Genomic DNA, 27,263 nt, shown 5'->3' with positions numbered 1-27,263 from the left:
CAGGGCGGTGGAGGAGGTCGGGGGCCGGCAGGGGGTATAATGGCGGGAGGGAGGTTATTATCAGACAGTTGGGATGCAAATGAAATCTCACACAGTCTCGCCATCAAGGAAATTTAATTACCTTGCTTGTTGCTTGACTGGAGGAATGCGTCACTAAAGCTTTGAGGCGAGGAGCTGAATGGCTTGAAGGGGGCCGTTGCAGACACCAGCACCCCACTTGTCCCCTATCCCACCCCCATGGACACTTCCTGGATCTGTTGAGGCTCTGCCAGCTGCTTGGAACACAGAGCTCCTTCTGACGCCACACTGGACAGCTGCACCGTGAAAAGCATTGAGAGCCACACAAGGCCGCATCTATTTCTATTCAACATGGCCTCCGTCGTCTTGGCTCTGCAGCGTCAAATCACCTCTTTTCCATTCTAATTGAGCCGTCTGGTCATGACCCCCTTTGCTTAGTGCCGCGTCACCATTCAAACAACAAGTCTGACAATACTAGACTTGTTTTATTGGGTAAGTCATAACATTCCAGTCCAACAGGTGGCAGTGAACCTGACTGTAACGACAAATAGTGTTTAAATTAGTTCTTGATCCGCAAATGTTTTGCAAACTGCACAAAAATTAAAAAAAAAAAAAATCTTCAACCTTATGTTTTTTATGCATAATCGTACCAATTTATTTCATTTGTAACCACTGCAGCACCCTCTGCTGGTCCTGGCAGGTCATTGCCCCACTTGAGCCCAGCTTGAGAAGACTAACGCATAAGCAACATTTTTTTCCCATCACCATCTTAAAGTTAAAAAGTCCCCCAAGCAAACAAGTAAGTAGACAACACTTTCAAATTCCTAAAAGTTTGTCCAGATCTGTAACTTCGTGGAAGTTGTTCTATTGTCACTAGTTTTACTCTTGGAAGTGATCGACCGACTCAAATCAATTAGGCAAATGCAAATGACTCTCACTTGAACGTCTGCTGCTTTGTTGCTTCAGTGTATACCCGAGTGTGTGTTCTCAAGGAGGCAGCTGTGTCCTGGATGACATTTTGGAGAGGCGTTTGGGGGGTGGGTAGTGAATGTCACGTTATTCACAGCTCGCCTCCTCCTTTATACGCGTCAACCACACCAGTCAAGGCGCAGGCATCCGATGAAAGATTTATGGCGCTGTCCACTTAGACCAGAAAGAGAAAGCGGGAACGTCTGGAATCTCACTGGGATGCTGCTTGGCTCTCAAAAGCTTCCCTTTGTAGAATTTAATCACATCGTCTGTGTCCGCAGAGTTGGCACACAATAAGAAGGCAAAATATGCAGTGGCAAATTCGGTTTAGCTTTATGCTAACAAACAATGCAAAATACCAAAGACTGGCTAACGAATAGCATCAAAACAATCTTTCGGGAAATCTCCAAGTGCTCTTCAGGCTTGCTGCTGGAGCGTGGCCTCTCCAAAGTTCAAGTTCCATGGCTGACATGTGATAGGGGGATTAGGCTCTTGTGTGAGTGTGCCGAGCTGCACATGGAGAGGGATCAAGGCCTCTGCCAGTTGCTGTGCCATGTCTGCCGAGGGCCGACACCGGGTCTGAGCCGGCGGACAATGCCGCTGCTTAGTTGGACGCCGTGGAGGGAAGCCACAAAGACAACGAGCAAGGGAGCGGCCACTGTTTGCATAATCCTTCACCCCCCCCCCTCTAATTTGGCCTATTTTACCTGCTGAGGCCTCCGCTGACTTGTAAGAGCGATTTTAGAGCTGACAGACTTCACGGGTACCTTGTGCTTGTTGAATGGGAGGTGCAAGGACGCACACGTATGCGGTTGTGTTCCCGTGCTGACGACTTTGTCGCCTTGTTCAATGTCCTTCCGTCGTTGCAGCTTGAGTGAACCTTTTCTTGTCCCCTTCGACAATCTTAGACATTGTACGTGTTCAATATTTAAGGCCGAGAGTTCCTCGTAAAACATTTATGTCGATGTGAGCTCTCTTTGTCCTAAAAATGATGTGATTGTGTGGGAAAACAAATTTTCCGTGTAGCAATAAGAAAATCAACTCATGCATGCGAGACAATTAGAGCGACGCAAACATTCCCACCACAAATCATAATCTAAGTTTTTCCTTGCAGGGAATTCGGATAACACAGGCGGGAGTCTTTTGGTCTTGTCTAACAAACATCCATCATCCCCGGATACGTTTGCCGTAAATCTCCCGGGGATGACACGGAATTCTCCAAGCTGCTTGAAGGGGTGAGTTGAGTATTTCACGCCGCCGCCAAAAGCGTCCCCACTTGTCACTTGGAGGACACAAAAGAGGCAAATGCTTCTTCTATTGTGGGAACATCAGGCACATGCTTGCCACTTTTAACCTTGTGGCTTGTTAGATTTGCAAGTGTTAAATGTGCAACGAGTTACAGCCCGCCCCAACCCCACTTGGCCTCTTTCCCGCATTTCCTCCAAGATTGCAAGCTCCAGTTCATGAACCGAAAGATATTTGTATAATAATCCCCCGGCATCCTTCCCACACAGCCGTCTGTCACATGTATGCAGCAAGCAGTTATTAAACCTAATTACTAGTCTTCGGCGGTAGACCAAAGTTTGCTCTTGCAACGATGCGTGTTCCCATACTCGCCGCCGTGGAACAAGTGTGGGGGGGTGGTTGGTGGGTGCACGCCACACCAAGAGATGGTTTCTTTTTGAGGGCGCAGGGCAAGATCAGACCTCCCACATCAGAGTTAACATTCCCGCTTGAGTTCAAAAGTTTCATCTTCAAAATATAGTCGGTGATGGAAAATATGGTAGAACCACAATACCAAAAACAAGGCAGCATCAGGAAAACACAACAAAATTCTTCATGGTGTATTGTCCGAGTTAGCAAGAGCGAACACATGAATCGTGTTGGAGGGAAATTAAAAAAAAAACACCAAAGTCCAGATGTTTCTCAGTGGTTATGCACTTTTATTTCTTTTTTGACATTTCGGACCCCCAATACTGGGTTAGTTAAATATCAGGATCAGATCATAATCCCTGAGACGTCATTATTGGGAATGAACTGTTCCGACCGCTCCAGATGCTGGAGAATAAAATGTAGAATGACAAAAAAAATGCAGACGTAAACAACCGCGTTACATTCGAAAACATTGCTGTACAAAATGGCCGCCAACAAAGGCGCAGTATACAATACTGCGGTCGTCATGTACAGCGTAACCCAATATGGGTCGACTCCATGCAGAGATGCTGACGTCGCTCAGGTTAGGTCGTTGCCTCGTAAAACTCGGCAAGCAATCCGATGTGACCAACAATCATGTTTTTTTGTGCAAGAGTACACATGATTTTTTTTTTTGCTTCGAGTCTTATGAGGCGAGCGTCTTTCCGAGAGCGAACATCAGCTCATTTGAAATTCAGCTGTGCAATTTTTAAACAATTCTAAATTATTCAAAGAAAAAAAAAGCCAGAACAAAAACTCTCCCGTTCATTATCTCCCGATTGTAACGCATGCAAGGAGCGTATTTATAAATTACGTACAAATGAAGAGAAGAGATTTTGCAGGCATTTTGTTAGTTCGGACACAAATCTGAACTCATTCCGGGATGTCTTTTTTTTTTTTTTTTTTTTTAAGAGGTCAAAGTGCTTCATCCCGATGAGGTCCAGATAAGGCCAGTCAACACTGTTCACGTAAAAGCACAACAAAATCTTCACATGAGAGCGTTTGTCCGGAGTCAAAATGCTTTCCCACTTTTAAAAAGCGCGTATTAAAATAGAAAAGTAATCAAATATGGCGTAAAGCTTGCAAAAAAAAGGGCGTGGCAATATGAAATACATTCTATGAGAATTGCAAGATACATTTACAAGCAACACACAAAAAGCGCAATTGATTGCCTGCAAACCTTAAAAAAGAAAAAAAAAATCGAAACCCGCTCCAAATGGCGGTAGTCCCGTAAGCGGCGGGCCGCACAGCAGCCCACTTACACGCCAAAACCCGCCGTAGCGCTCGCTGGAAGAACCCAGCGGCGACGCGGTCTTGACACTGACAAAAAAACGCTGGTCCTCGCCCGCCTTTCAGATACCGAGGCGGGGCGCAGGACGAGGATGAGGGAGGAGCGGTCGTCCTAGAAGGCAACCTGGGGCGGACACCACGGGGTATCCGGGTACACCAGGCAGTGCACCGACTTGAACCTACGACGAGAAAGCAGATCCGCCTTCAGAATCTTTTCTAATCCTAAATCGTGTGTGTAGTATAAAGTAGAAAAACAATTGCCTCTCACCTGGATGGATCCTCCTCGACAGAGAAAACTCCTTTCAAATTGATGATATTGCTCTTGTTTTCAAACATCCCGTAGCTGAGAGTAATCTGAGGGTGAGATGAAGGGAGACAAATAGTTTCAACTATTGTCCAAAGACTTTTGAGCATTTTTAGTTGTGTAATAACGCAGTCTGAACACTAGGGGGAGCTATGTAAAAGGAGCACATCAATAAGAGACAAAGAAGAACGCTGACAGAAGCAAAGTTGTGTTGTATCGTTGCATTTTTATCAGGACTCAACATTTTTTGCAGCAGTGGCTATCCCCAAATGTAATTTTTTTTTGACATTTTTGTCCTTACCTGTTTATGGAGCTCTGATCTGGACACTTGTTGCAGGTTCTCCAGGTGAGAGTGGAACAAGTTGCTGCGTATGAGGGGGACACCCAGCACCGACTCGATGATGTAGCCCACGGTGCAGTCGTCCGGCAGGCGGATCTTCTCTGCCGTGTTCATAAAATGGCCGCCGCTGGAGAGATGCCAAACGTGGGTAAGACATGGATTTGTATATTTTTTATGGTGTGAATGTAAATTTGTCTTACCTGGCCCATGGGCTCATCTTGAGTGCCAGACCTCGGCTCACACAGAAGCCGGCCCCCCCAGTAGCGAACCAAAAATTGACCGGTTTCTGTAACAAGACAGAGAAACGTCATGATTTGAAAACAAAATTATAATTTAAAAAGAAAAGTAGTGGCCTACCCACCATCTTATTATCGCCCAGTCTCTCCGTGGCCTCGATAGGCCTGTCCAAGCTGGGCTTTCCAATATACACGTCCTGTGTGTGCTGGTACTGAGCGAGCTGCTTGAGCAGAGCGCGAACGTTCACGTAGTTGTCGTCATCCACGTGACAGAACCACCTGAGTGTCGAATACATGGTGAGACCCCCTGTCACTGAACACATGTGTGTGATGTGTGTGTCAATCACTCACTTCTTCCCCGACTCAATGAACTTGTCGTATTCCACAGCCATCTTACACGACAAGGCCTGTCGACTGTGAGCGGCCGAGCAGTTGGTGTTGATGGCGTGACTCCCTGCGGCCAAACATAAATAACAGTCATGACATGCAGTTACTCAATAGCGCCCCCCCTTGTGCAACATGCAAAATATTCCCCGTTGGAATGTCTTACCAATTTTCCTTTTGAGGTCTTCGTCCTCACCATCTGTGAAGATGTATGTCTACAGACAAACAAGAAAAAAAAAACATTAGAATTAGCAATTGTATGCATTCAAAGGCCACAAAATGGATACTGTGCTATTTAATACATATTTTTGTAATCTCTTTGTAAACATTTCATACAACTGTGGTGGTGCATGTGTCTCCAATGTTGTGCCCCCCATAATAGCTTTTGCGTTTTCTCCTTTATCACAAGTGCAGTGATTAGCATCATTCAGCGACACTTTAAAACAGTCAGCCGTTCTCATAAAGGCCCTTTTGTACTGCTTTCCACTCACTCCATGGTAACCACACAGCCGCCCCCGGAGCATCCCGGATGACGGAACATGAAAGGTGGAGGCGGACCAATCCGACCGCCCCGCTGTCTCATTCATGCGTTCACCCATCGCAAGCCAAGTGTTAGCTCATATATGACCCCAGGTGTGAAAGAAAAACTGTTGTGTGGCGGCAGGTGGTGGCCAACAGTTGAGGTGTTTACTTTTCAGGTGAGCCGGCACCTGCCGAGCGGCACGCCGCCGTTTTCTCGCGCCACGTGCCTCTGCACGCCCTTTTCAAGGTGTGTGAGTCGCATATTGTTGCTGGAATGTGTTGATGCAGATCCATCTATTCATTCATTTTCAATAGTACTTGTGGGATGTATCGAGTACTCGAAGGCAGACGATACCTGTCACGGATACTTAAGCCACCAGTACTATCAGGACTGTTTTTAAAAATATATGTATGTTGATAATAATGCTCGGATTGTATTATTGCATCCGAGCCTTGACCCCTTTCTGCGGCCTTCTCCCGGGACAATGAGAGACGTCTGGCGTTGTTTGTGCGGCAAACTCGCTAAGCCGCACCGCCATGAGACTTTATTTGTTCAGTCAAACAGAGCAGACGGCCGGATGACGGCGCCGCCATAGGCGAGCTCATGGCAGGTGGCGAGGCCGGAAAGCGGGGGGTTGGGATCCCAGTGTTGATTAGTCAATCAAAAACTATGCGTCCATTCACCCCCCTCCGCCCCTCCCCTTCTGCTGAGAAGAGAACAATGCTGTGAGTTTTCATGCCGGCTAAAAGTCTCCACTGGGTAAATCCTCAACATGTTTGCCTGAATTTGCATACAGCTGCGGGAGTTAACTCCACACGGCCCCCCCTTCGCCCCACTGTCTTTGTTTTGAAACTGACAAGGAGACGCGCCGTTACTTTCACTGCATGCAAATCAAGTGTGTGTGAAACGGAGATAAGAGAGGAGGGTTCGTGAGAGGGGGTGTGCTTGAAACCACAGGAAGGCTCGGCGTGCACCCCCCCACCCTTGTCTGAATTGAACGCGCGTGGTGCCTGCATGGCTGCCTCCAGCCCCACAGGAAGGAAATGCACCAGCGGGCACTCTTCCCTCTATTGACCACCACCCGCCCCTCGTGTACCCCTGACTCGATTGTACAAACTTACGTAAGCGTTCTTCAAAAAAAAAAGTCACACTCTCCCTTTTATCGAGGTCCACCCATTTCCACTTTAAGTGCCCATTGTTGCCTTACTATTATCATTGTACATTGTTATATTGTTCTTTATCAGGCTGAGAACCATATCTGGTGAGCACAATTGGGTTATAATGAAAAAATAAATAAAATATTTGGTGGTACATGAAACTAAAAATTGTTTAAAAATAATATGATTGTGCTATATACTGAGAATGTTTTGAAAATATGTAAAAATGTATGTATTTCAAAATATTTTTGTTAGACTTAATATTTAAGTTCATATTCTAGAATTTTTGAAATTATATAAATGAGTATATTAAAGCTGACAGTTTTAAATTAAAAACAAATATTTTTTATTGAAAATCATAAAAGGATTTAAGCTTTTAAAATATGAATGCATTTATACCCCGTATAGTATTTTTTCAATACTCTTCAAAAATAGTAATTTTTTAAAATTTCTTCAAGACAGTATAATTTAAAAAATTGAAAATTCAAAATGGAAAAAAAAGGAGGATGACACAAATTCCGAGGCATTGTAAAATATTGTCGAACACTTTTGGGCTAATAAAAGCTCATTAGGGCTTGTTGCATGTGATGCTAACCAGTTGCACTTTGCCCCCGACTGACTACCAGATGACAAGACCAGGCGCCATTGTGTCGGAAGACAATCTACATGCAAGTAAAGGCCCAAGACATCCCACTCTGGGGGTAAGAACAGAAATAAACACCCGGCAGCATTAAAGAAGCACAGATGCCATAGCGACGCCGCAGATGTTCACCAGCTGAGCGTGAGAACAAGCGGCGGCGGCCATATGCAAGCAATGGGAACCGGGAGCATCATATGGCCGCTATTAGGGGGACGTCCTTTGTTCTGACCACCTGGTGCACCCCCCTAACAATGGAAACTCCCTCTTGCATTGTGGCCGCGGCACTTGCCAGCTGCCTTCCAGGACAGCTTTGACTCTTGTCGCTGAGATCATTAGCAACAATTTGGACACTGGGAGGACTTTAGAGATGGCCCAGTTAGAGCCCAGACCTAAAATCAAATGGAAATCCGTGGAGTTACAATAAAGGGGGGGGGGGGGGCTGTGAGCCAACGTAACACTCCTGTCTGCAGGATGTAATCACTTTGACCGGGCATCTTTGTGCAGCCGCATTTTCACACACTTGCCTAGATGGAAACCCCTTTTGTCCCCCGAGCATCCCCTCGAAGACGAAGCCCCCCGTCCCTTCGTTCAAGCTTGACCCAGACTCGGGCTCTCTCTGGCGTTCCCATGGAAAGAGCGAGGGCAGATGAGGCGCTGGGAAGCTTTTCTTCAGCCCCCACCTCCGTCTCCCAAAAAGACTGGCTTTGTTCCTACGAAACAGGGGGGGACAAGGCGCTTGGAGAGTCGGCGCTTGCCGCGGAGGCATCCATTGCAATCGCTGGGGGCATTCACAAGGGACACCTCAAAAAGAGGAGGCATAATAGAGAGAGTGCAGGGGGGGGGGGGGGGTATAGGGGGAGTCCGCTTGCTTGAAAGTGCTCGCTTCGTTCTCAGGCACATCACTTAGAAGAGGATAAAAAGTGACATATGCAGGATTGGGGGGGGGGGGGGGATCTACTTCATTCTCACTTGTGAGAGCCATAAAAAATAAAAATAATTATCTTTCATTTGGTAACAACAAACCAAGCAAGGCAGAAAATCCCCCAAATAATTACATGTTCTCTAACATGTGCAGCCATCCCCAAATTTGCTGGAAACGATTCACTTAACTCATTATTATTGCCATCATTAAAGTTCACGTATGTACCTGTTGCATATTCCTAGAAATCCAAGTGTCCAGAAGCAGGTTGAGTCTGGACTGGTGGAACTTTTTGGTGGTCTTCACCGCAATGAACAGGTCATCGGGTCTGATGTCCTCGGCAGGCGGGGATGTCGCGTCGCCGGCGGAGGCTGAGGAGCCTGCAGCGGGCTTCTGCACCTCCCTGCGACCGCGGCTCAACTTGCCGAAATATACCGAGAATCCTTTCTGGCCGCCACCTTCCGCCGACGGTTCCCTTCCTTCAATCCCGGGTAGCGACAGAGTGTCCCCCTGGCCGGTGCGCTCCGCGACCACTTGGGCTCCGTGATGCCGCACGGCAACCAATAGCATCAGCAGGCAGAGAACCGCCGCGGTGCTAACGCAGACGGCCGTCTTCTTCCCGTTGTTCTTCAACATGATGAAAATTAAAACGTAAAACTAAAGCAGCCGAACTCTAACGCAAAGTCCATATGGGAACGTTTTTAGAAATTAAAATAAAAGAGTGCTAAGAGGTCCGGCACCGCACATTTCTAACGCGCTACTGGCGACGACGTCACGAGAGGAAATTTATAAGGTGCCTCTGTGGCCACGCCCACTGGGATGTCCTTGACAGCAGCGAGATTTAAATACATAGTTAGTGTTCTTAAACGGTTTTGGTCGAGAGACAAAGATGACGAGTACATAACAAATCTGTTTTTGAGTAAAGAGTTTGAAGTACAGATACGTGAAAAATCTACTTAAGTACAGTAACAAATTATTTTGACACCAATTAAACACTTGTGTATGGAAATTGCAAAATCATTTTTAAATCAAATTTAATTTTTGAGGGACAAAAAGGATAAAGCCAAAACTAAGATTTGTATGCCAAACCTCCGAAACGTGAGGCAGATGATCAAACCACGACACCACCATCAATCTTAAATCCTCCATGTTGTTTTTGCATTTTCCATTTAGGCTCATTTGACTGTGAGCTGTGTCTGGCCTAGAGAAATAGCCTCCATTGTTCTCCGTTGACCAAAAGAAGGAACTAGGAGCAGTTGATTGTTCTTGTGCACTTGTTGGCTTTCACCAGTGATGCTGACCAAAGGAGCAACAAGCAGCTGCTCAGAACCTCGGCAACGCAGAGCGACGCTTCGTGATGAAGGTGATTTTTTTTTTTTACCCCCTTTGCAGGTGTTGAATGGCGGGACACGCGGGACATAACTTAGAAGTGGTCTTTGTGCTCCTGACAAACTCTTTTGTCCTCATTTGTGCACGCGAAGGCGTCCAAAAGGGACGGCAAGAAACTGAGCGGAGGGGGTCGTCTGTGTGGCCTTCATTCTCCTCTCCTCCAAAGGCCTCTTTGTGCAGCGCTCGCAGGCCCTTGGTCCCACCTCGCGGTCTGTTCAGATTTTTTTTTTGCACCCGGTGGCTTGTTAAAGCGAAAAGTAGCCGCCGCTTCCTCTGTCGTGGAAAAACAAACCCGCAACTTGTCTCCCACGTCCAAACACATGCTCACTTCCTCCCGCTTGTGAGCCGCAAAAAAACCCCACCACAGTCAGGGAGGGGCGGAGGCGAGGGGCATCTCGGAAGGATCGGTCGGATGTTTAAATTGAAACCCTGCTATTTGGGGTTCTTGCTTTCACAAAGCTGATTGCATCCGATGCACATTGACAAGGCAAATAATCAGTGCGGCTTGTCTGCTCTGTGATCGGCCCGACATTGCTGCCAGCAGCCTTTCGGAAAACTGATCAGACTCCTAATTAGGTACACACGCAAAGCCAAAAGTGTTCCATTCATTTTCTGTTCTATTTATTTGAAACGAGCCATTTTGCTTTCCTTGTGGTCAGGTGAACACAGACAGGTATTAAGGCGGACTGGACTCCCTTGGGGTGTTGGATTAGCCGCCAGTCAGGAGCCACTTGATGGGAATTTTCCCTCCGATGCCCCCCCCCAAACCCCTTGAGGTCCGTGTGGCGATATTCCCCTCCGATGCCACTGTATATCCCACAGAGATCAATGACAGATGGCGCCGCAGTTTCAAGGTCATCCATCTGCGATCGGCCACATCTGTTGCTACTTAGCGCCGTTGCCAACCGACTAAGATGAATTGCGCGCTGCTTCAATTTCACAGCCTAACAGATTTCTATTTTTTTTTTCCACGACTCCAGTGAATCTCACTTTTAGTGTCCGCGTTGTTTAGCGAGCGCGTGCGCGGTAAAGGTCAAGGGTGATATATGGCAAGATGAGAGGCCAGACAAAACGAGGGAGCAATGAAAAGCAGATGTGCCTACAGGGACACTTCAATTACTTTATTAGCATGCGAAAACAGTGAGGGGCCATCTTGTAAACGCTGCCTAATGGCCGAGGGCACACTGCTAATCTGTTAGACACGCGGGGTCGAATGTTCCAGTCGGCTCCCCCCCCCCTTGATTTCTAGCTTCAGGTTCATGCTAGCTGAGCATTATGATCTTTATCCAATTGTACAGGTGTACTTAATGAAATGTCCTGGGAGTGTACTGTATATTTTCCCACCATCATTTTCTCCTCCTTCCCAGACGATCCAACCTGGTCTGTTCAGGGAATCCCCCCTCCCCTCCATTTTCGTCACCAGGATTAATTTCTGCCGCTGGCTTTGGATCAGTTCCCAACGGGAGCTCCAGCAGAGCAGCGGTTTATCCCATGTGGTAGGTCCAGCCGAGTTGATCTTCTCATATTAAATGGATTAGCGATAGCTATTGTTCTAATGGCATACAGAATATGGATTTAGAATGTTATGCGTTTTTTTTTTTAAGTGTAACAGCAAAAGCTGAGGATAAATCCTCTAATTGTGCCCGTGTTTCCTTGACTGACCTCGGCGAAGATCAGCCGAGCTCACGTTAGTAGCCGTGGGAAAGCGTAGCAGTGACACCGCTAACCAGCTTTTCTGATTTCCCGTGGGAGACGACAACGATAGGATTTAGTCAGGCTACACGGATAAATGTAACGGGACACCTTCAGGAAGTGAAAATGGACAAAACTGTAATAATAGGCCTCCAGTTTCCACAGTTCTGGGTCAATGAGCTAGCATTAGCAATGGTGCTAGTATTAGGCCTTACGCTGAGATGTTTGTCAAGAACAGAGCTGTCTGACGGCCATGAAGCTTCTAAGACCGGTCCATGTTTTTGGAAACAAATGCCAACGTGATGTCACATGACCGAGCAGAGCCTTACAGTTAATTCCTGAGCATTGAGTGCCCCCCCAAGATGGAGGCTGCACTCACGCTCGGGCCCTTTTCCCACAACCTCCAGGCACCTCGGAGGAAGTCGCCCAAGCGTGACGGCGCTCTTTGATTAAAAGGCAGAATGTCCGAGGTTGTCCCGGAGAGTGCGGCATTAGCAAAAGCACATGCTCCCCTTTCAGGCAGGAACAATGGCGGCCATTGTGAGCAGCGCCGCAAGTGTCTGTTTGGATTTAAACGGAGGGATCTCAACGGCGGCGCCGAGACAATAACCAGGGTGGGGCGTGTGTGAGCGAGGGGACAGCGGCGGGGACATTTACGAGATAAGAGGCGGGACAGGACAGGACAACCGAGAGGAAATACATCACGAGCTGCTAAGTGATCTAGCGGCTTTAATTGATGTAACAGGTTCTGTTTGCTCGAACGCAGATGTCACAATAAGCGCTTAAATGGATGATTCCACGGATTTTTGGATTTATGCACATAATAGCATTATGGTCTGTATAGAGACCATGGAATCCCACACTTGCTGCATTCCCACTGTCTTTCTGACTCTGCATGGCAGTTGCTTTGTCTTTCTCAAGAACTCACCCGTTACATCCTCAGGCTATTCTTTGCCATAATTACCATTCTGGAAAAAGTCTGTCCTTACGTAATACAAAGGGAAGAATAATCAGCAACGTTAGCGGCGGGAAACGTGCGGAAGCTGATTAGACTGTGACTGAACTTGTTTTAAGTTTTCCAAGAGCGATGAAGAAGGAGCTGTGCTGGAATGATGCCTTCCTCCATTCTTCCCATTATCCCGCTCACTCGTTTCCATTGGAATTTGGAAGGAGTGGGGGGCCCTTGGTGCTCTTTCTGGACTCAATGAAAGCATCCCCGTTGCCTCACACAGAGACAACAGATGTGTTAAACGCTTCCCCCACCACCAAGAGACGAGAATAAGAAAGAGCTAAATTGGAAGCTTAATGAAGAGACAGCTTTATGTAAATGCTGTGCTAACAGGTGCTAATTCTCGCTGAGGTGAATTCTTGTGTGTTTGCGAAACAAATAAATCACACTAAACTGTTAACAATTTAAAAATTAGTAAAACAAACCGACGTCAGCAAAATGATGACACAATGGGCATTCCCCATTGTGCTAGGCTCGCTAACTAAAGAAACACTAGCATGGAAATGCAGTATTTCCACTTTTTGTTAATGCTAATGCTAGCCGAGATTAACCACAGCTAGCAAATAATAAATATCTCTTAACATTTTTAATCTTCATCTAGCTTCCACTTTTTGTTGATGCTAATGCTAGCAAATAATAAATATCTCTTAATATCGTTAATCTTCATTTATCTTGCTATTTATCCTGGTTGGCATCTTAATAAGCAAAAGTTAAATAAACACATTCGAGCCAGGGATTTTCTACATATTTTGCTATTTTTTCTTTCTCACTCAATGAAGGATGGAGGTGAAATGCAACTTCTGCTCCCAAGCGGGCCACTGAAGGAGGATCAGCAAAGGTCTCGTCTTGATCCCTGGAGCCCAAACAATTGGATCTCGGCGCGGATAGCCCCAAGGCAAAGCCATCTGCCATAGAAAGGAGAAAGAAAGTCCCATTGTGGGGTCAGCTATTGTGGAATGCCAGCGCGGATTGATGAAGGCTTGGCCGATTCCTTTAAAACGGAGACGACGCGGCAGGGGAGGGGAACTCCCTCCCGTTCTGTCCCCACATGACCACGAGACAAGCTGGTAGAATACCTCGCACGACATTCCTGCATGAATCGTCCTGACCTCTGACTCTCAGCAGGTGTTTGTGGTGCTGTCCACTGAGCTCTTCTTTTTAGATAGGGGAGGGGGTGTCAGACAGGGCAGATGTTGCTCGCAAAATCTCCCTGAGGGGAAAGTGTGCCGCCACCGTGGGAAGAGGTCAGGGCAAAAGGGGACGTCCCTGATGACATAGCGCTGGTTGCCACGGCGACAGGCAGCATCACCAAGCCACCTAATAAGAGATTCTTCAGCCTCTCCCTTGGCTTTGATGATTGGTACTTTTTCGATATAGCGCATTTTGACTTCAGAACTAGAACGTTTTGGAGGCCCATCAGGGTACCCTGGGGTACTTTTGAGTTTGGAGTGTGCAAGATCAGATCCTCTGGTTTTATTAGACCATAACGACTCCACCTCCTTCCAAATAAATGTGGGAAATGCTGTAGTTCTTAATCCTAGGGAAATGTGGAGACATTATTAGGACACTTGGGAACTGCTTTAACTTATGACTACCCCCCCTCCCAAAAAAACATAATTTATTTCCTTTTAATTCTTTTTTTCTTGCTTATCAGCCAAAATGTCTGTTTATCTGCATTCGTCTACTGAGAAAACAGTCACATTGTGAGGTTTGTCCAGGATGGCCTAGGGAGACTTGTTTTGAGAGGCTCCAAACACAATAGCACCCAGTCTTCTTTTGTTGTGAAAGCCTCATTGTCCTTCCCTCTGAGGGTTCTTGGATCAACCACAAAGCGCCGTTGCGACAATGCTGCCAGGTCAGAGGCTCACCTCTTGGCCCGTGATGGATGCTTTGTATAACATTAGGCGGGTCAGAACCCCGGGTCAAGATGTGAGGGCTTCTTGGAGTGGCAGAATGTGGAAAACTCTTGAACTTTAGAAGGGTCGCCATTAGATATGCATCTTGAGACCCGTCGTGTCTTGGCTGAGCTGTTATGGATGAAGGAGGAACACACAAAGCATGATGGGGAACAAACGGTCACTTGAAGTGTACCTAATGTTGTGTCCTGTCACGTGTAGTAGTCACTAATGACCGACAAAGCCGCTGAAGCCATTGTTGCTAAAAACAAAAATGCAGGTATGGTCACGAGCCAGTACAAACAGCCTCATCAGAAAGCAAAACAGGTACGTATCAAAATAACAGAAGCAGGAAAACAGTTCGCCATCCTCCCTGACTCCTCTTTGTCTCCGCAGTATTGACGGAAAAGCTCCCGACTTCCCGGGTCACTGTCTCTGACCTGAATTGGACATCTCCAGGAAGACTCCCTGACGTCTGTGAGGAGCAGAACTTGCCTCGCTTGTGATGGAAAAAGCATCATGGGGCTTCACTTCCCGACCACTTTATAAGGTACATGCATGTTTGTGTGACTTGGCCATGGTGTGCCTCAAGGTTCTTTTATGGGTCCTTTTAATTTCTGCATGCTCTCTCTCACTGTTGTTAGGAACGGAGTAAATTTTGTTAACGGAATCATTGTTCCTGAGGTCCAGAGAGAATCTGTACCCAATAACGTCAGGGCTGATTGCAAATTGTTGGAGGTTCCTTCATCCCACATATTAAAAAACATAGTTTTGATAATGCTATTCTTGCGCAAGCTTTGTTCCCGTCATCATCTCCTTAAGGGGACAAACGAAAAGTCCTGGTTGCGAAGAGTTCTTGGAATCTCTCCAAGGTCAAGATCTTTTTAGTGTGTTGGCGTCGACTAGAATAATACAAGGACAAACAGTAACTCCGAACAGAGCCAGCCAACTTTGACCTCCAGCTGCTCTGCTTCCTCTCTGGCCTCCCAGGGTGGGACTCGTCGGGGGCTGCAAAAACTCTCATGTCTCTACTGTTCCTACATTCCGATCACATCTTCAGTTGTAGCCTTAAGTGCCATATTTTTCCACTGGACCCGCGTTCTTGCGTCTGTGACCAAAATAAAAGCAGTACATGAAGATGTTGCAGATGATGGAAGCTTTGACCGAGGACGGCGTGCAATGTGATGCCGTGGCTGGATCCCCTCAGGAAGTGTGCGCAGCAGAGCGAGCAGAGGAAGTTGACTCTGCTGTGATGTTTATGCTGGGCGAGGATGCGACAGAGCAACTTTGATTCGACCCCCCCCACCCACACACACACACTCCCTCCTTTATTCCATGCGTGTCTCATTAAATCACTCCCCTTTGTTTTTTCCACTTTGAATGAAAAGCAAACAAGTGGATGCCTCGATAAGAGATGTGCTTAAAGCAAGGTTGATTTATTCCCGCAGCGCTGTTGCGAAAATGAAAAAGCATCTATGCCGTGAACATCTGGTCACGTTCGGAGCTAAAATCAATGCGTGTGTGACTTGAAACAAAAACCCACAGTGTTTTTATTTCTAAAGATCAAACGTGCAGGGAACTGCTAGCTCGCGTATTAGCATGTTCAGCTAGTAGCATAAAACACGTAGCCAGAACTGTATTGAATATTTTATGCTATTTAATACTCATTAAACTGATTAAATGAAATAGAATGTGAAGAATTTACAAGTTGAACGTTTTTATTTAAATTCATGGCTCTTTGCAGAGGATAAAAAGTATATGCCTGTGGTTATTTATCGTATCTCTTTTGAAGATAAGATTTACTTGTATGACTTCCAGTGGGAATTTATGATTTGTTTTTTCTTCTTTCGGGAATGTTTGGGAATGGCCGTTATCTGTATCATGTTTGACACAAACAAGACCGACCGCTCTGGTTGCCAGGCGCACAATGGCGCATATAGGGTTATCAGCGAACATCTCTCGGGTCAACCGGGGCTACGACCACCATGGAGGGCTCTGAGATCACTCCGAGTTGGTTTTGGTTGAATTTCAAGGCGCCATTTGTTCCTCGCTCTCAAATCAAAATGAATTTTCATGGTGGATTTGCTCTATTTTTACAATGAATAAGCATCTTTGTGGAATTATGTTGCATTTTTTTGCACACAGTCAAGCTTCTGCACTGACACGGAACGTCGCCTTTACCTTCCTCACTGATAGTGCGACTACAAAGGGAACCAAATGACAGTGATGAGGTGAGTTCCTTTCCTTTTCATCTTGTTCTCTCTTTGTGGCCAAACAGGAAGATTGTCTTTTTTTCCCCCCCAGCATTCTATCATTGTGACCATTCAACTTCCTCCCCTTTGTGACCCAACAATAGCGCATGAAACATAAACGAGACAGTAAACTAAGGTTCAAAAAGTATCTGGCTCCATTGTAAAAATAAACATATGGGATAGATGGATGGCTTGGATCTAATATTTGCTTTCCGGAATTGAGGAATGGTTCCAAAATGTCTTCCTTTACACTTACAGTGGCCTTTAAGGGTTAAAAAAAAAAAGAAAATAGCATTTGGTTTTATTCAACTCTACCATTTGCTTTCTGGGATGTTTTTTTTAATTAATCAGACTCTTGATTGGTTATGAGAACTCTATCCTGGCAAATATCGTAATCGGCATCGGCGTTAATTGTATAGATCTGTGTTCTGGAACATCTGCCCCATGATAAATTAGATTTCACTGTAATCCGTTAACTGGAATATTCGAAAAGGACTCGCATTCAGCTCCGATCGGGTTAATTGGATTTGCTCAATTATAAGCACACCGATTATCGCCTCCCATCTCAAACCGTCAATGTTCTCATGCAAAAACATCCATAAGCCGCCTTTAAATCAAAGCGCACAGAAGCATGAGAAACACGATCCGGGCAAGGCGGCGAAAGACGCGGGGATGGATTACGACGGCGTTTCCCATGATCCCGCCACTCTCCGGGGACAGCCGGCCAGTGGCTCCCCTGGCTTGTCATTACCGCCGACGGGAGCCCACAATAGGTCAGGGAGATGAGATAACATTGTGAGTGGCCCGAGCAGCAGGTGAGCGACTCAATGGCTCTGATTAGGTATCTGGGTCCCAGGGTGTAGCGTTGCCTCAGGGCCCTCGGGGGGCCTCGGCCCCACCATCTGCCGGCCCGAATTCCCGCTCAGCGCGCTGGCACAAACTTGTTCTGTTGCTGCCGGGCATTTCTTTGGGGTTTCTTCTGTTACCTTTCACGCGACACTTTGTCACACTTTTAAATATTTGTGCAAAGGTGAAACAAGGGCAACAAAGAAGCACTGCTAGCAGAATTGGGAATGTTTTTTTGTTTGCTGGAATTTTAGTGGAAGAATGTCGGGATTGGGTTGTTGAGTGGCAGGCGCAACCCACCGAGTTAGGCTTGTGGTTAGGGTTTCAGGTCAGGGGTCAGGGCTGCGAGTGAAGTTTGGGTCAGTTAATGAGCGTGACTCAACTGGAAAATCATGAAACTAATTTATCAGCAACTAGCGTTAGCTAGGGGCTAGGGGGCGCTATAGCGATAAATAAAGCAAATAAAAATAAAACCAGCCACCAATGTGGTGTTTGATTTTGAATTCTGCCCATTTTATTATTTTGCCGACTTGTCAGCTTTTTACGAATCCGAAATGTGATCTAATAAGAGTAACGCAGACATCTGGAGAAGCATTTTAAATCAGTTAAGACCCGATAACCGTGACTGGCACCTTTTGACCCCTCATGCATAGATCTTGACACGCTGAGTTAGAATACCTCGCGTATGTACGTGTGTGTGTTTGCATCAGTGGACTTTTCGTCGTCAGGCAGAAGAAAAAAAAGGAGAAATGATGATGACAAGTCCAGATGTGGAGTTACGACCCCACTTGCCACCTCGATGGCCCTAATCTCAAACCCCTGACCCCTGCTGGGCCTACAGAAGGCCCGTGTTTTGATAGCGCTCCGCATGGGCTCACCCCTTTGCATTTTGAGCATGCTGGGGCGTTAGCGGGAATGCTAAGCTAGCATGCCACATGATTGAGTGACAGCACGTTGGCTGCCCAGTGGAATGTTGGTCCGTTAAAATAGACAAAAGATTAGGAACATCATCGAAGCACGTCCAGCCTGTGCTGAGAAACACCCCCCACAAAAACTCGCTGATAAGCTGCAGCTATGCAAACAAATAGTTGAAACAATAACGTCTTGCATTTATGAAGACATGTTTTGAGGGAGGGCAACCAGACCTTTGGCCTCGAGCAAATACTCAGTGGGAGGATGTGTTCGTGCGGCATGCTGAGTTGTCCGTTATTTGGAGACCTCCCAACCTCCCGCGCCAGGAAAACCCCTGAGTACAAGAGCAGTGTGTAGCCAAAACATTACACTTTAAGTCAATATTTTCTTGGAAGAAGCGGAAGTGGCCATTATGAGCACTAACATAGCTGAACTTAACCATTTTCTCAAGCCATCATTAGCACAGCATTTTCACAATGTCACCTACAGGCAGGTTTATTTTTGGAATTTACTTTCAATTATTCACCCGATCCACACACAAATAATGTGTCATAGCGTTCAGCACATGCAATTGACATGTGTTGCTTATTGAAGCATTTGCATGTGCTTATCGGCAGCCCAGACTTTATTGTGCCTCGGCACGCTTGTCAGTCAGCGTGCACAATAGAAAGGAGGTCACGTGGTCACAGGCAGTGTGCCCTAAGCACAACACAACACATAGGCATTTAAAAGACAACAAAAGCGGACAACTGACGCATTAACAATGCTGACCTGCATCTTGGAAATAACATTTCATGCCAGTTTAATCCGTTTATTTTCACATGTAGGGTTCAGTTATTTACAGCTCAATCAGAGGTTTTAATTGAACAATTCAGAAAACTAAGTTTAAGAGTTGCTCCAATTTAATCATTTATGGGTATACGTTTATGTAAAAGTTACATTTATTTTATTCTATAAATGATCGACAGCTCCTAAAAACAAATAAAAACAAATGTTGGTATTTCGAGAATATTTTAATGGAAATTAGAAATGGTCAAAATAGCAACAATGTAAAAGTGATTTGTTTGGACTTCTATTTCATCCAATGCTGTATGTTATTAATGTGTTTTTAGTGTCGTGCTGTTTATCCACCCATCCCTTTTTCCGAACCGAAAGGTCGACACTTGAAACTTGAGCTTTAAATTTAAAAAGGTGCTCTGGTTCCCTCGTGTGTTCGTTGTGAGAACTGTATGTTATAGCCAAGTCGTTCGATTATGAGGGCATTCTACATGAGATGAAATAGATTGAAAGACCATCCATACATGATGTGGTTAAGGGGTTCATAAAATAAAGGAAGTTTTACCATAAGAACAATGTTTTTGGTTTTATAACTTCATAGTTCACCCGCTCTTTCAGTTTCCCTGGTGGTCTAGTGGTTAGGATTCGGCGCTCTCACCGCCGCGGCCCGGGTTCGATTCCCGGTCAGGGAACTGACTCTTTTGATTTCCTCACTTCATGTTCCATGATACAGTTTTATCGGATGTCAATAAGACAGTTTGTTACATGTATCGCATTCCCTGGTGGTCTAGTGGTTAGGATTCGGCGCTCTCACCGCCGCGGCCCGGGTTCGATTCCCGGTCAGGGAACGCAGTCTTTTGATTTCCTCACGTTATGTATTTGTAGTTGGCCATGAAACAGTTTTATCTGATGTACACAAGACAGTTTATCAGCACGATCAGTTTCCCTGGTGGTCTAGTGGTTAGGATTCGGCGCTCTCACCGCCGCGGCCCGGGTTCGATTCCCGGTCAGGGAACTTCCTTTTTTTATTTCCTCGCTTTCTTCAATGGTACAGTTTTATCTGACGTCCAAAAAAAAAAAAGTTTGTAACCACAATCAGCTTCCCTGGTGGTCTAGTGGTTAGGATTCGGCGCTCTCACCGCCGCGGCCCGGGTTCGATTCCCGGTCAGGGAACGTTGTCTTTTGATTTCCTCGCTATTTGTAGCGTTTCGAAGGTCGAATTGTATTTGATGTCCATAAGACAAAAAATAATATTCATACACGCAATGTTTAATAAGTATAAACGTATAGTATTAATCTGAGTAACTTGACTTCCTCCATCTTCCTAATATATATTCAGTATTAAATATGAGTTGTGAGTAATCGGGACGCTTACAAACATCTCAGCTTTCTTGACAACCCAACTTGAACAAAACTTTGTTGCATTATTGTAAAGACTTTAAGTTGACTATCGGGCCACCCGGGTCAAACCAGCTCAATGATGCTTTTAGCGCCGTCTAGAGGTAATTTATCGCATTGCGGTGTGGTGATAGATTCAGGAACCGTCGGAAAATGCACAAAAAAGACCGTTGTGGAAATTAAATTAAGGCAACAAAAAACACAGAAAACAAAACAAAGTTAAAAAAGAGAAATAGGTAGACAAAACAAGGACAGAAATAAAAAGTACTATCTAAATCCACCATTATTAAAGATGATGGCATATTGCAAAGCTCGTTAACATGAAATCACTACGATTGCATATATTATAACTACAAACGCTTTAATCTAGCCCCGTTTAAAACATCATAAAACGTTTGTCACGTTAAACTGCCAACTGGACTTTATAGTGGCCATTTGTCCTCTGGACTTTACACCAGCGGCAGCCTCCTACAACTTTAAGAAATAAATGACTTGTTTTTTCGTTTCTGCAGGAAATCACATGGAGGCGCTCTTGAGCTCACATGACAGTCCGAGCCATGGCCGAAGAGATCAATGAAGGTACAGTATGTGCATTTCTCGCCCCCATCGCTTTCCTCTGCGCTGTTTTGCAAATCATAAACTTTTTCTTTCCCTTTGCTGCGTGCGTAGATCAAGCGTAAAGTTAGCTAAAACGATTCTGTTGGTCGTGTGTTCACACCGTTCAAGTAACCGATGACAACTCGTGTTTTAAACTTGTATTTTCGTTCCACCTGCATGTTACGTACAAAAAGTGTCAAACCGATGAAGATTTGATGCAGTTTTCTTAAAGGTTGACGTTAATTTGGTATGCTGAAACAGTAGAAAATGACCCTAATAATGCCAATTCATTAATTGATTTTTGAGGCTATTATATATTACAAAAATAGCCAACTGCAAGATTTATGCTTTGATATAAGTAAATAAAAGTGAAATAATTGAAGCTGACATGTAAAGGCTGATCATAAAAGTCACAACTGTCACATGGTGAGTTGTGAAATGTTTTTTGATGAGCGTGCAGGTTGTGGCAACATGGTGATGGAGTGGTTAGCATGTCTACCACTCAGGATTGAGCTCTGGATTCGAAGAGTGGAATCTGCATGTTGTCATCTTTCTTTGCCCGGATATGCTGGCTTCCTCCCACACTCCCAAAACATGCTTGTTTGGTTCTTTGAAACCCAAATTGTGAATGCCACCCGAAGAGGTCACGCAGTTCCAAAAACAAATTGATAAATTGTTCCTCTCCAGGCTCAGTTCCTGCCTACTACCGAGAAGTGCACGAGGCCGTCTGCTGCCAGAACGATGAGAAGGTTCAGGTTGAAGTGTTTCAAAGGTTGCTTGAAAGTACCAAACTCTCCAAGGCAGTTAAAGCCCAGGTGAGGTGTTTCCAATTTTGACGCACGATGCTAATTATTTGTTGAAATCATGTATTTGATGAATATCAGATGATGTCACATGTTTGTTTGTGATGACATGTCAGGTGAGTCATACATGAAAGACTTCACCTCCCTTATGAATCGAGAAATTGGAAATAGAAAAACATTCAAACAGGGGTGTGTAGACTTTTAATACAAAGACAAAAATAACAGATTCAAACTGAAACCTTTATTTTTGCGGCTTTACAGAAGCTTTGTGGCTTTGTGTCCATTCCTGCACAGACGGAATGCAAACCACAGTTAAATTTAGATTGGCGGACTTGTGTGACGCTGATTCGTTTGTTGCCTAACCGTCTTTGTTTGACCCCGCCAGATTGCAGAAAACGTTTATACAGCCGCCGATGGATTCTTGAGCAAGTTGGCATTTTACAAAGCGCTCGCTTTAATCGCCGTCGCCCAACAAGGGAAGCAGCCGAGTCCCAAAGTCCTCGAGAGCTACATTCAAGGTAGATAAGCGTTTGAAAAGTCAATGTTTAGTCGATCGAGTCGTTGGGTCACGCTTCTGTTGCAGAGTTCCCCAAGCCTCAGCTGGGGGAGCCGTGTGAGTTGCGCACGCTGAGGATGCAGCCGGCTCGGCGAGACGCGCTGACGCTGTCCCTGGACCTGGACAGGCTGCTGAAGAGAGACGCGGTCAAGGTGGAACTCATACCGGAGAAGAAAGGCCTGTTTCTCAAGCATGTGGAGTACATGATCACAAGCCTGGTGAGGAAGAGCGTCCAATCACGGCAGATAAAAAAAACCCAACATTGCCTAATTTGACCTTTTTTCCTTCAGCGTTACAAAATGTCCGTTTACCGGCGCTACAGTGACTTTGACGTCTTCCATGAGATCCTGCTTCAGAGATTCGCCTACAGAGTGGTGCCTTCGCTTCCGCCCAAAAGAATGCTCAAAGGAGGTACAAACTCGCCTCGACGCTCCACATTCCGCCTTCATCAAAACAGGATGGAGATCTTGACAGTTTGAGTGCGACGGAACCTGGTTTTCCTTCCCTCGCTGAGACTTGCGATGTAATCGAAAGTCTTTTGCCGCAGTCCTGATGTCGTTTTCCGAGCGGGATTTCATCGAGGCCAGGAGGCGAGCGCTGGCGAGGTTCCTCAACTTGGTGGCGCTTCATCCTTTCTTCTCAGAGGACGAGCTGGTCAAGACCTTCTTGACCTTCAGCGGCTCTGTATGCCTTTTTTCCTTTGTGCAAACATGCTGCCTCGGCAAAGCGAGGAGTGATATCGCCACGGCAACTTCCAGTTATTCATTGCCCCCCCCCCTTTTCAACCCACTTTGCAAACAGGATGTCCAGATTAGGCTGCGTGACGCTTACAAGAAAACCGGCGACGAGTTCATAACCAACAGATACGCAACCGTGGCAAAGGTTTGTAAATTTGATCAACTTCCAGTCGACTCTGAGAAGCTCTCATTGTTGCCGCTTTTTGTCCAGGAATTCCTCCCCGCCGACATCCAGGTGCAGTTCACCGTGAGCAGAGAACTCATCAAGAACATCTACAACAACTTCACCAAACTGCGCGAGCACGCCGAGAGGATCGCCGAGCGTTCCAAGGGCAACGCCAATGACCTCCTCATGTTCGGCAGGGAGATCAGGTATTTTGTTACAAAATGAAATATTCCCCGCTTGTACTCAAGTCAACTCCGTCGTCAGCACGTTGAGCTCGGACACGTCGTCGCTCCCGTCGTTGGCATCGTCGCAGAGCACGTGGAGCCGTCTGTGTCACTCCCTCAAAAGTCTCTCGGTGGAGTTCGCCGTGCTCTCGGATAAAGCGGCTCAGCAGGTGCGACTCGGTCTTCCCCCGATCTCACCGCGGCAATCGAAAATTAACGGCGTCTCGCGTAACGCCCTCAGGGCCGACGGGAAGATGACAACGTGGTTGAACGACTCAATCTTTTCCTGGACTTGCTGCAGTCGTACAAAGTAGGTGCTTTCTTCCGCGTTGCCGATCGGGCATCGAAAATAAAATCGCTTGCTCTCCAGGACCTGTGCGAGCGCCACGAGAAGGGCGTGCTTCACGAGCATCAGCGGGCGCTACACAAGTACGGCGTGATGAGAAGGCAGATGATGACCAACACGGTGCAAAGTAAAGAGCACGTGTTGGTGGAGCAGCTGGAATCGCGGATCGTTCAGGTAGAGTCGAACGTGCTCATGAACCGAGTGCATCAAGGATGCTCATGTTTTTGTTCTTTTCCTTTGATTGCGTTCCTAGCAAGAGAACGCCTTGCAGACCATGGAGCTGCGTAACTACTTTTCGCTCTTCTGCCTTCACCAAGAGACGCAACTTATTTTCACCTATCTGCCCATCACGGCACACATTTTGAGAGCCTTTGTGGACTCGCAGTTGCAAGGACATCGAGAGGTAACGCTTTGCTATTTTATTTTGAAGCTATGCCCAGCTATTTGGAAAACAAACTTTTAACCACCACAAGGTGGCACCAAAACACAGTCGGCATAGAGATGTACCGTATTTTCCGGACTATAAGGCGCACCTAAAAACCTAAGATGTTCTCAAAAGCTGACAGAGCGCCTTATAGTCCAGAGCGCCTCATATATGGACCAAATTCTTAAATTTAAACTGGCCTGAAGCATTGTGTCATGACATCAATCATAAGCTGAAGACTATGAATCATGAATCAAAAAGACTATAGAGCATTATTTTGTGATTATGAAGTAATTTGTTGCGTCTGAAGTTGAAGTAAAAAAGATAAAATGGAGAATGATTTGATTTGGATTGAAAATCTGACATGATGCATTAACGGTGCGCCTTATAGTCCGGTGCACCTTATATAAGAACAAAGTTTTAAAATGGGCCATTCATTGAAGGTGCGCCTTATAGTCCGGAAAATACGGTAATTGAAATGGTGATGTTGAAGGATTGGCTATTTGTGATGGAAAGGAGATAAAATTAGCTTGGGTTGTCAAAGGAAGTAATTTTATTTTTATTTTTTTCAATTTTAAGATTTAGAGAAATAAGATATGCCTGTCTTTCCAGATGGGCGCAGTGTGGAATGAACTGCAACCAAAATTCAGCTCTCTCTTGAGTGAGAACAACGGCTCCAAACCTGCGCTTTAGCAAATGGATCTGTCGTGACGCAAGGACGAAACTGGAAGACAAAAAAAGACCATTTTCCCTACTGCACAGCGCACATTACGTTTAGTTCAAGTGGCGTTTCCAACCACTCACTGTTTGAATCTATTAGTTTTGGCCTTTTGACATTTTGGTTGTCGACTAGTATTAGCGTGTCCAAATTAACTTTTACTGCCAACTAGGGAGTAAATCTCTAGGCTGTAAAGGGGACCAAGTTAGCACAGCGGACATTCTTGCCCTTTATGTTCATAAGTTATTGCGTAAGAAGTGGAGGGGCAAAAAAAATCGAGTATATTTTACGTTATTTAAATCCTGGGAATCGTGTTTATTTTTACTCTCAGATTTTTGATACAGATGATACACGTCTTTATCGCCGTGCTTTCTTTTTTTTTTTTTGCCGTTTTGTTTTTTGCAGTTCATTGTTGACATGACGACTCAACCACGTGCTTTGTTTCATAAGCTAATTTAAAGCACCACAATACAGTTACTGACAACACGAGCTGAGCTTTTGATGACACTCCAGATGTGCAATATGGATAGTAGAAATCCCACAAAGCAGGTGAAACCAGTTTCAAAGCTGTTTTGGAACACTTTTTTTATTCTTATAAAAAATTGACACCTTGTAGAAAGTGATTTGCACATCTTACAAACAATACTGCACAATTTATGGTGGCATTTTATAGGAAATCAGAGATGACTGGTGAATCTGTTTTGCCGTGTTAAACAATAAAATGAAGGAAAATACCAGATTTGTATTTTTACACATTACTAACGAACCGTTATGTGACTTTTGCTATCAAAAAGGATGATAATAGTGCTTGGCAACAACCAGTCACTAGATGGCGCCAAATGCGTGCTGTGTGCAAAAATGACAACTGAGGTTAAATTTCCCCAAATAAGTAAATTTGCTGTAAACAAATAGACAATTGACAAACTATATGCTCAGCCCTAATTGTGCTATTATGCTATATTTTGGTCCAATATTTTTTGGCATTTTACCAGCATTCATATTTTTCCAGTAATGGCAAAGGCAACTTCTAGAAGACGATATTTTCCACATCAGCACCTCGGTCTTTTCTGAACAGCAGGCACTGAGGAATGACACCTCCCACACAGCTTCCAATCATCTCACAGCTCATCCACCTCGTCCAGCTTGTAGCTTAGAATAACGTCGTGGCCTTGGAACTGAACGTTGCCCACAAATTTCTTCTTCTGCAGCAGCAGCGGGAACCACAGCTTGTCGTCGGGCCACATTTGCTCAAAAGGGATTTTGTCAGAGTCGAACCAGCGAGGTCTCATTTCTAAGGCATGAGAAAGTGAACATTTGATTCCTGGTCCAAATGAAATGTTTCATGAAAGTGGTGATGTGGAAAAGTACCTTCCGTTTCCGTTGGCTCTCCATTGTACGAGTCGGCCCTAAAAATATGGACGTCGAGCAGCTGCGCATCACTGACCATTTCAAATTTGATGTTTCCCACCTTTTCCAGCGTGTCCACTGTGAGGCCGCTTTCTTCAAGGAGTTCCCTGAACCAAAAAAAGAAACATTGGTGTCTTGCAACAGACCCAGTAATATGCAGCAAGAGCAATCTTTCAGAAGAGGATAAAGAATATATGCCTGTCAGTACATTCATATTGTCTGTCCACATGTGTTGCATGTTTATAGTGTCCATGCAAACATCCCCATCTATCAAAAATAAACATACCTCCTTGCTCCTTCCTCGACAGTTTCTCCACCTTGGACTTTCCCACCAAAACCATTCCACCTCCCAGCCCCGAACCCTCGCTTCTTCATGCCCAGTAGCACCCGGCCAGGCTCGACCACCAGAACCAGAGTCAGCAGCTTGGAACTCAACATCCCTCTTGTCTCAAGAAAGGAATCGATCAATTACATCAACCAAAACGTACAACTTGTGTCACTACTTAAAACATCACCTGATCTGTTTCGGTCCGGTAAACGAGGAATGTGTCACTCGCAAATATAACCGTCCAGAAACAAACGCGATGGGTTTCTACGTTTAAACAATTCAGAGTCTCAGTTATATCCAACCCAAACAGAAAAT

The 27,263-nt window shown here is 45.5% G+C and overlaps 3 protein-coding genes, 1 long non-coding RNA gene and 4 other non-coding genes across 10 annotated transcripts; 6 read left to right on the top strand and 2 right to left on the bottom strand.

Annotated features, from left to right (window-relative positions):
• The first annotated feature begins 67 nt into the window (after positions 1–67).
• Positions 68–16,846, top strand: LOC148383946 (uncharacterized). Its single transcript, XR_015853487.1, has 11 exons — positions 68–510; positions 697–817; positions 2,102–2,222; positions 4,611–4,761; positions 7,540–7,614; positions 9,646–9,835; positions 11,229–11,357; positions 13,342–14,784; positions 14,854–15,007; positions 16,603–16,688; positions 16,762–16,846. It is a non-coding gene; the product is annotated as an uncharacterized LOC148383946 (long non-coding RNA).
• Positions 2,910–9,244, bottom strand: lfng (LFNG O-fucosylpeptide 3-beta-N-acetylglucosaminyltransferase). Its single transcript, XM_088358436.1, has 8 exons — positions 8,701–9,244; positions 5,400–5,448; positions 5,201–5,303; positions 4,975–5,128; positions 4,814–4,899; positions 4,575–4,740; positions 4,238–4,323; positions 2,910–4,148 (listed from the first exon to the last, which is right to left on the bottom strand). Exons 1-8 carry the CDS (start codon positions 9,106–9,108, stop codon positions 4,082–4,084), a joined length of 1,119 nt encoding a protein of 372 aa, XP_088214562.1. The 5' UTR covers positions 9,109–9,244; the 3' UTR covers positions 2,910–4,081.
• A 3,018-nt stretch (positions 16,847–19,864) lies between the features above and the next one.
• On the top strand, positions 19,865–19,936 carry trnae-cuc (transfer RNA glutamic acid (anticodon CUC)). Its single transcript has one exon. It is a non-coding gene; the product is annotated as a tRNA-Glu (tRNA).
• Positions 19,937–20,020: 84 nt separating this feature from the next.
• trnae-cuc (transfer RNA glutamic acid (anticodon CUC)) lies at positions 20,021–20,092 on the top strand. The gene has a single exon. It is a non-coding gene; the product is annotated as a tRNA-Glu (tRNA).
• Positions 20,093–20,187: 95 nt separating this feature from the next.
• trnae-cuc (transfer RNA glutamic acid (anticodon CUC)) lies at positions 20,188–20,259 on the top strand. The gene has a single exon. It is a non-coding gene; the product is annotated as a tRNA-Glu (tRNA).
• An 86-nt stretch (positions 20,260–20,345) lies between these two features.
• On the top strand, positions 20,346–20,417 carry trnae-cuc (transfer RNA glutamic acid (anticodon CUC)). The gene has a single exon. It is a non-coding gene; the product is annotated as a tRNA-Glu (tRNA).
• Positions 20,418–21,044: 627 nt separating this feature from the next.
• snx8a (sorting nexin 8a) lies at positions 21,045–25,947 on the top strand. The gene is made up of 13 exons (XM_088357373.1): positions 21,045–21,221; positions 21,927–22,054; positions 22,428–22,560; positions 22,626–22,816; positions 22,889–23,009; positions 23,146–23,282; positions 23,400–23,480; positions 23,547–23,707; positions 23,766–23,895; positions 23,967–24,035; positions 24,096–24,245; positions 24,325–24,474; positions 25,108–25,947. The coding sequence occupies exons 1-13, from the start codon at positions 21,185–21,187 to the stop codon at positions 25,186–25,188; spliced, it is 1,569 nt and encodes a 522-aa protein (XP_088213499.1). The 5' UTR covers positions 21,045–21,184; the 3' UTR covers positions 25,189–25,947.
• nudt1 (nudix (nucleoside diphosphate linked moiety X)-type motif 1) lies at positions 25,773–27,214 on the bottom strand. 3 transcript variants are annotated; one of them, XM_088357376.1, is made up of 4 exons: positions 27,136–27,214; positions 26,907–27,062; positions 26,582–26,727; positions 25,773–26,504 (listed from the first exon to the last, which is right to left on the bottom strand). In XM_088357376.1, exons 2-4 carry the CDS (start codon positions 27,056–27,058, stop codon positions 26,332–26,334), a joined length of 471 nt encoding a protein of 156 aa, XP_088213502.1. In that variant the 5' UTR covers positions 27,059–27,062; positions 27,136–27,214; the 3' UTR covers positions 25,773–26,331. The 3 variants fall into 3 exon arrangements, with proteins under 3 accessions (XP_088213502.1, XP_088213503.1, XP_088213501.1); XM_088357377.1 differs by lacking the exon at positions 27,136–27,214 and having other exon boundaries at positions 26,582–26,619; positions 26,682–26,727; positions 26,907–27,006; XM_088357375.1 differs by having other exon boundaries at positions 26,907–27,187.
• Between the last annotated feature and the right edge of the window lie 49 nt (positions 27,215–27,263).

This window comes from Syngnathus floridae, chromosome 17 (assembly GCF_059516105.1).
Source record: "Syngnathus floridae isolate MCC-2025c chromosome 17, RoL_Sflo_1.0, whole genome shotgun sequence".
Classification (NCBI taxonomy): Eukaryota; Metazoa; Chordata; class Actinopteri; order Syngnathiformes; family Syngnathidae; genus Syngnathus; species Syngnathus floridae.
This window is presented reverse-complemented; position numbering and strand designations above follow the sequence as displayed.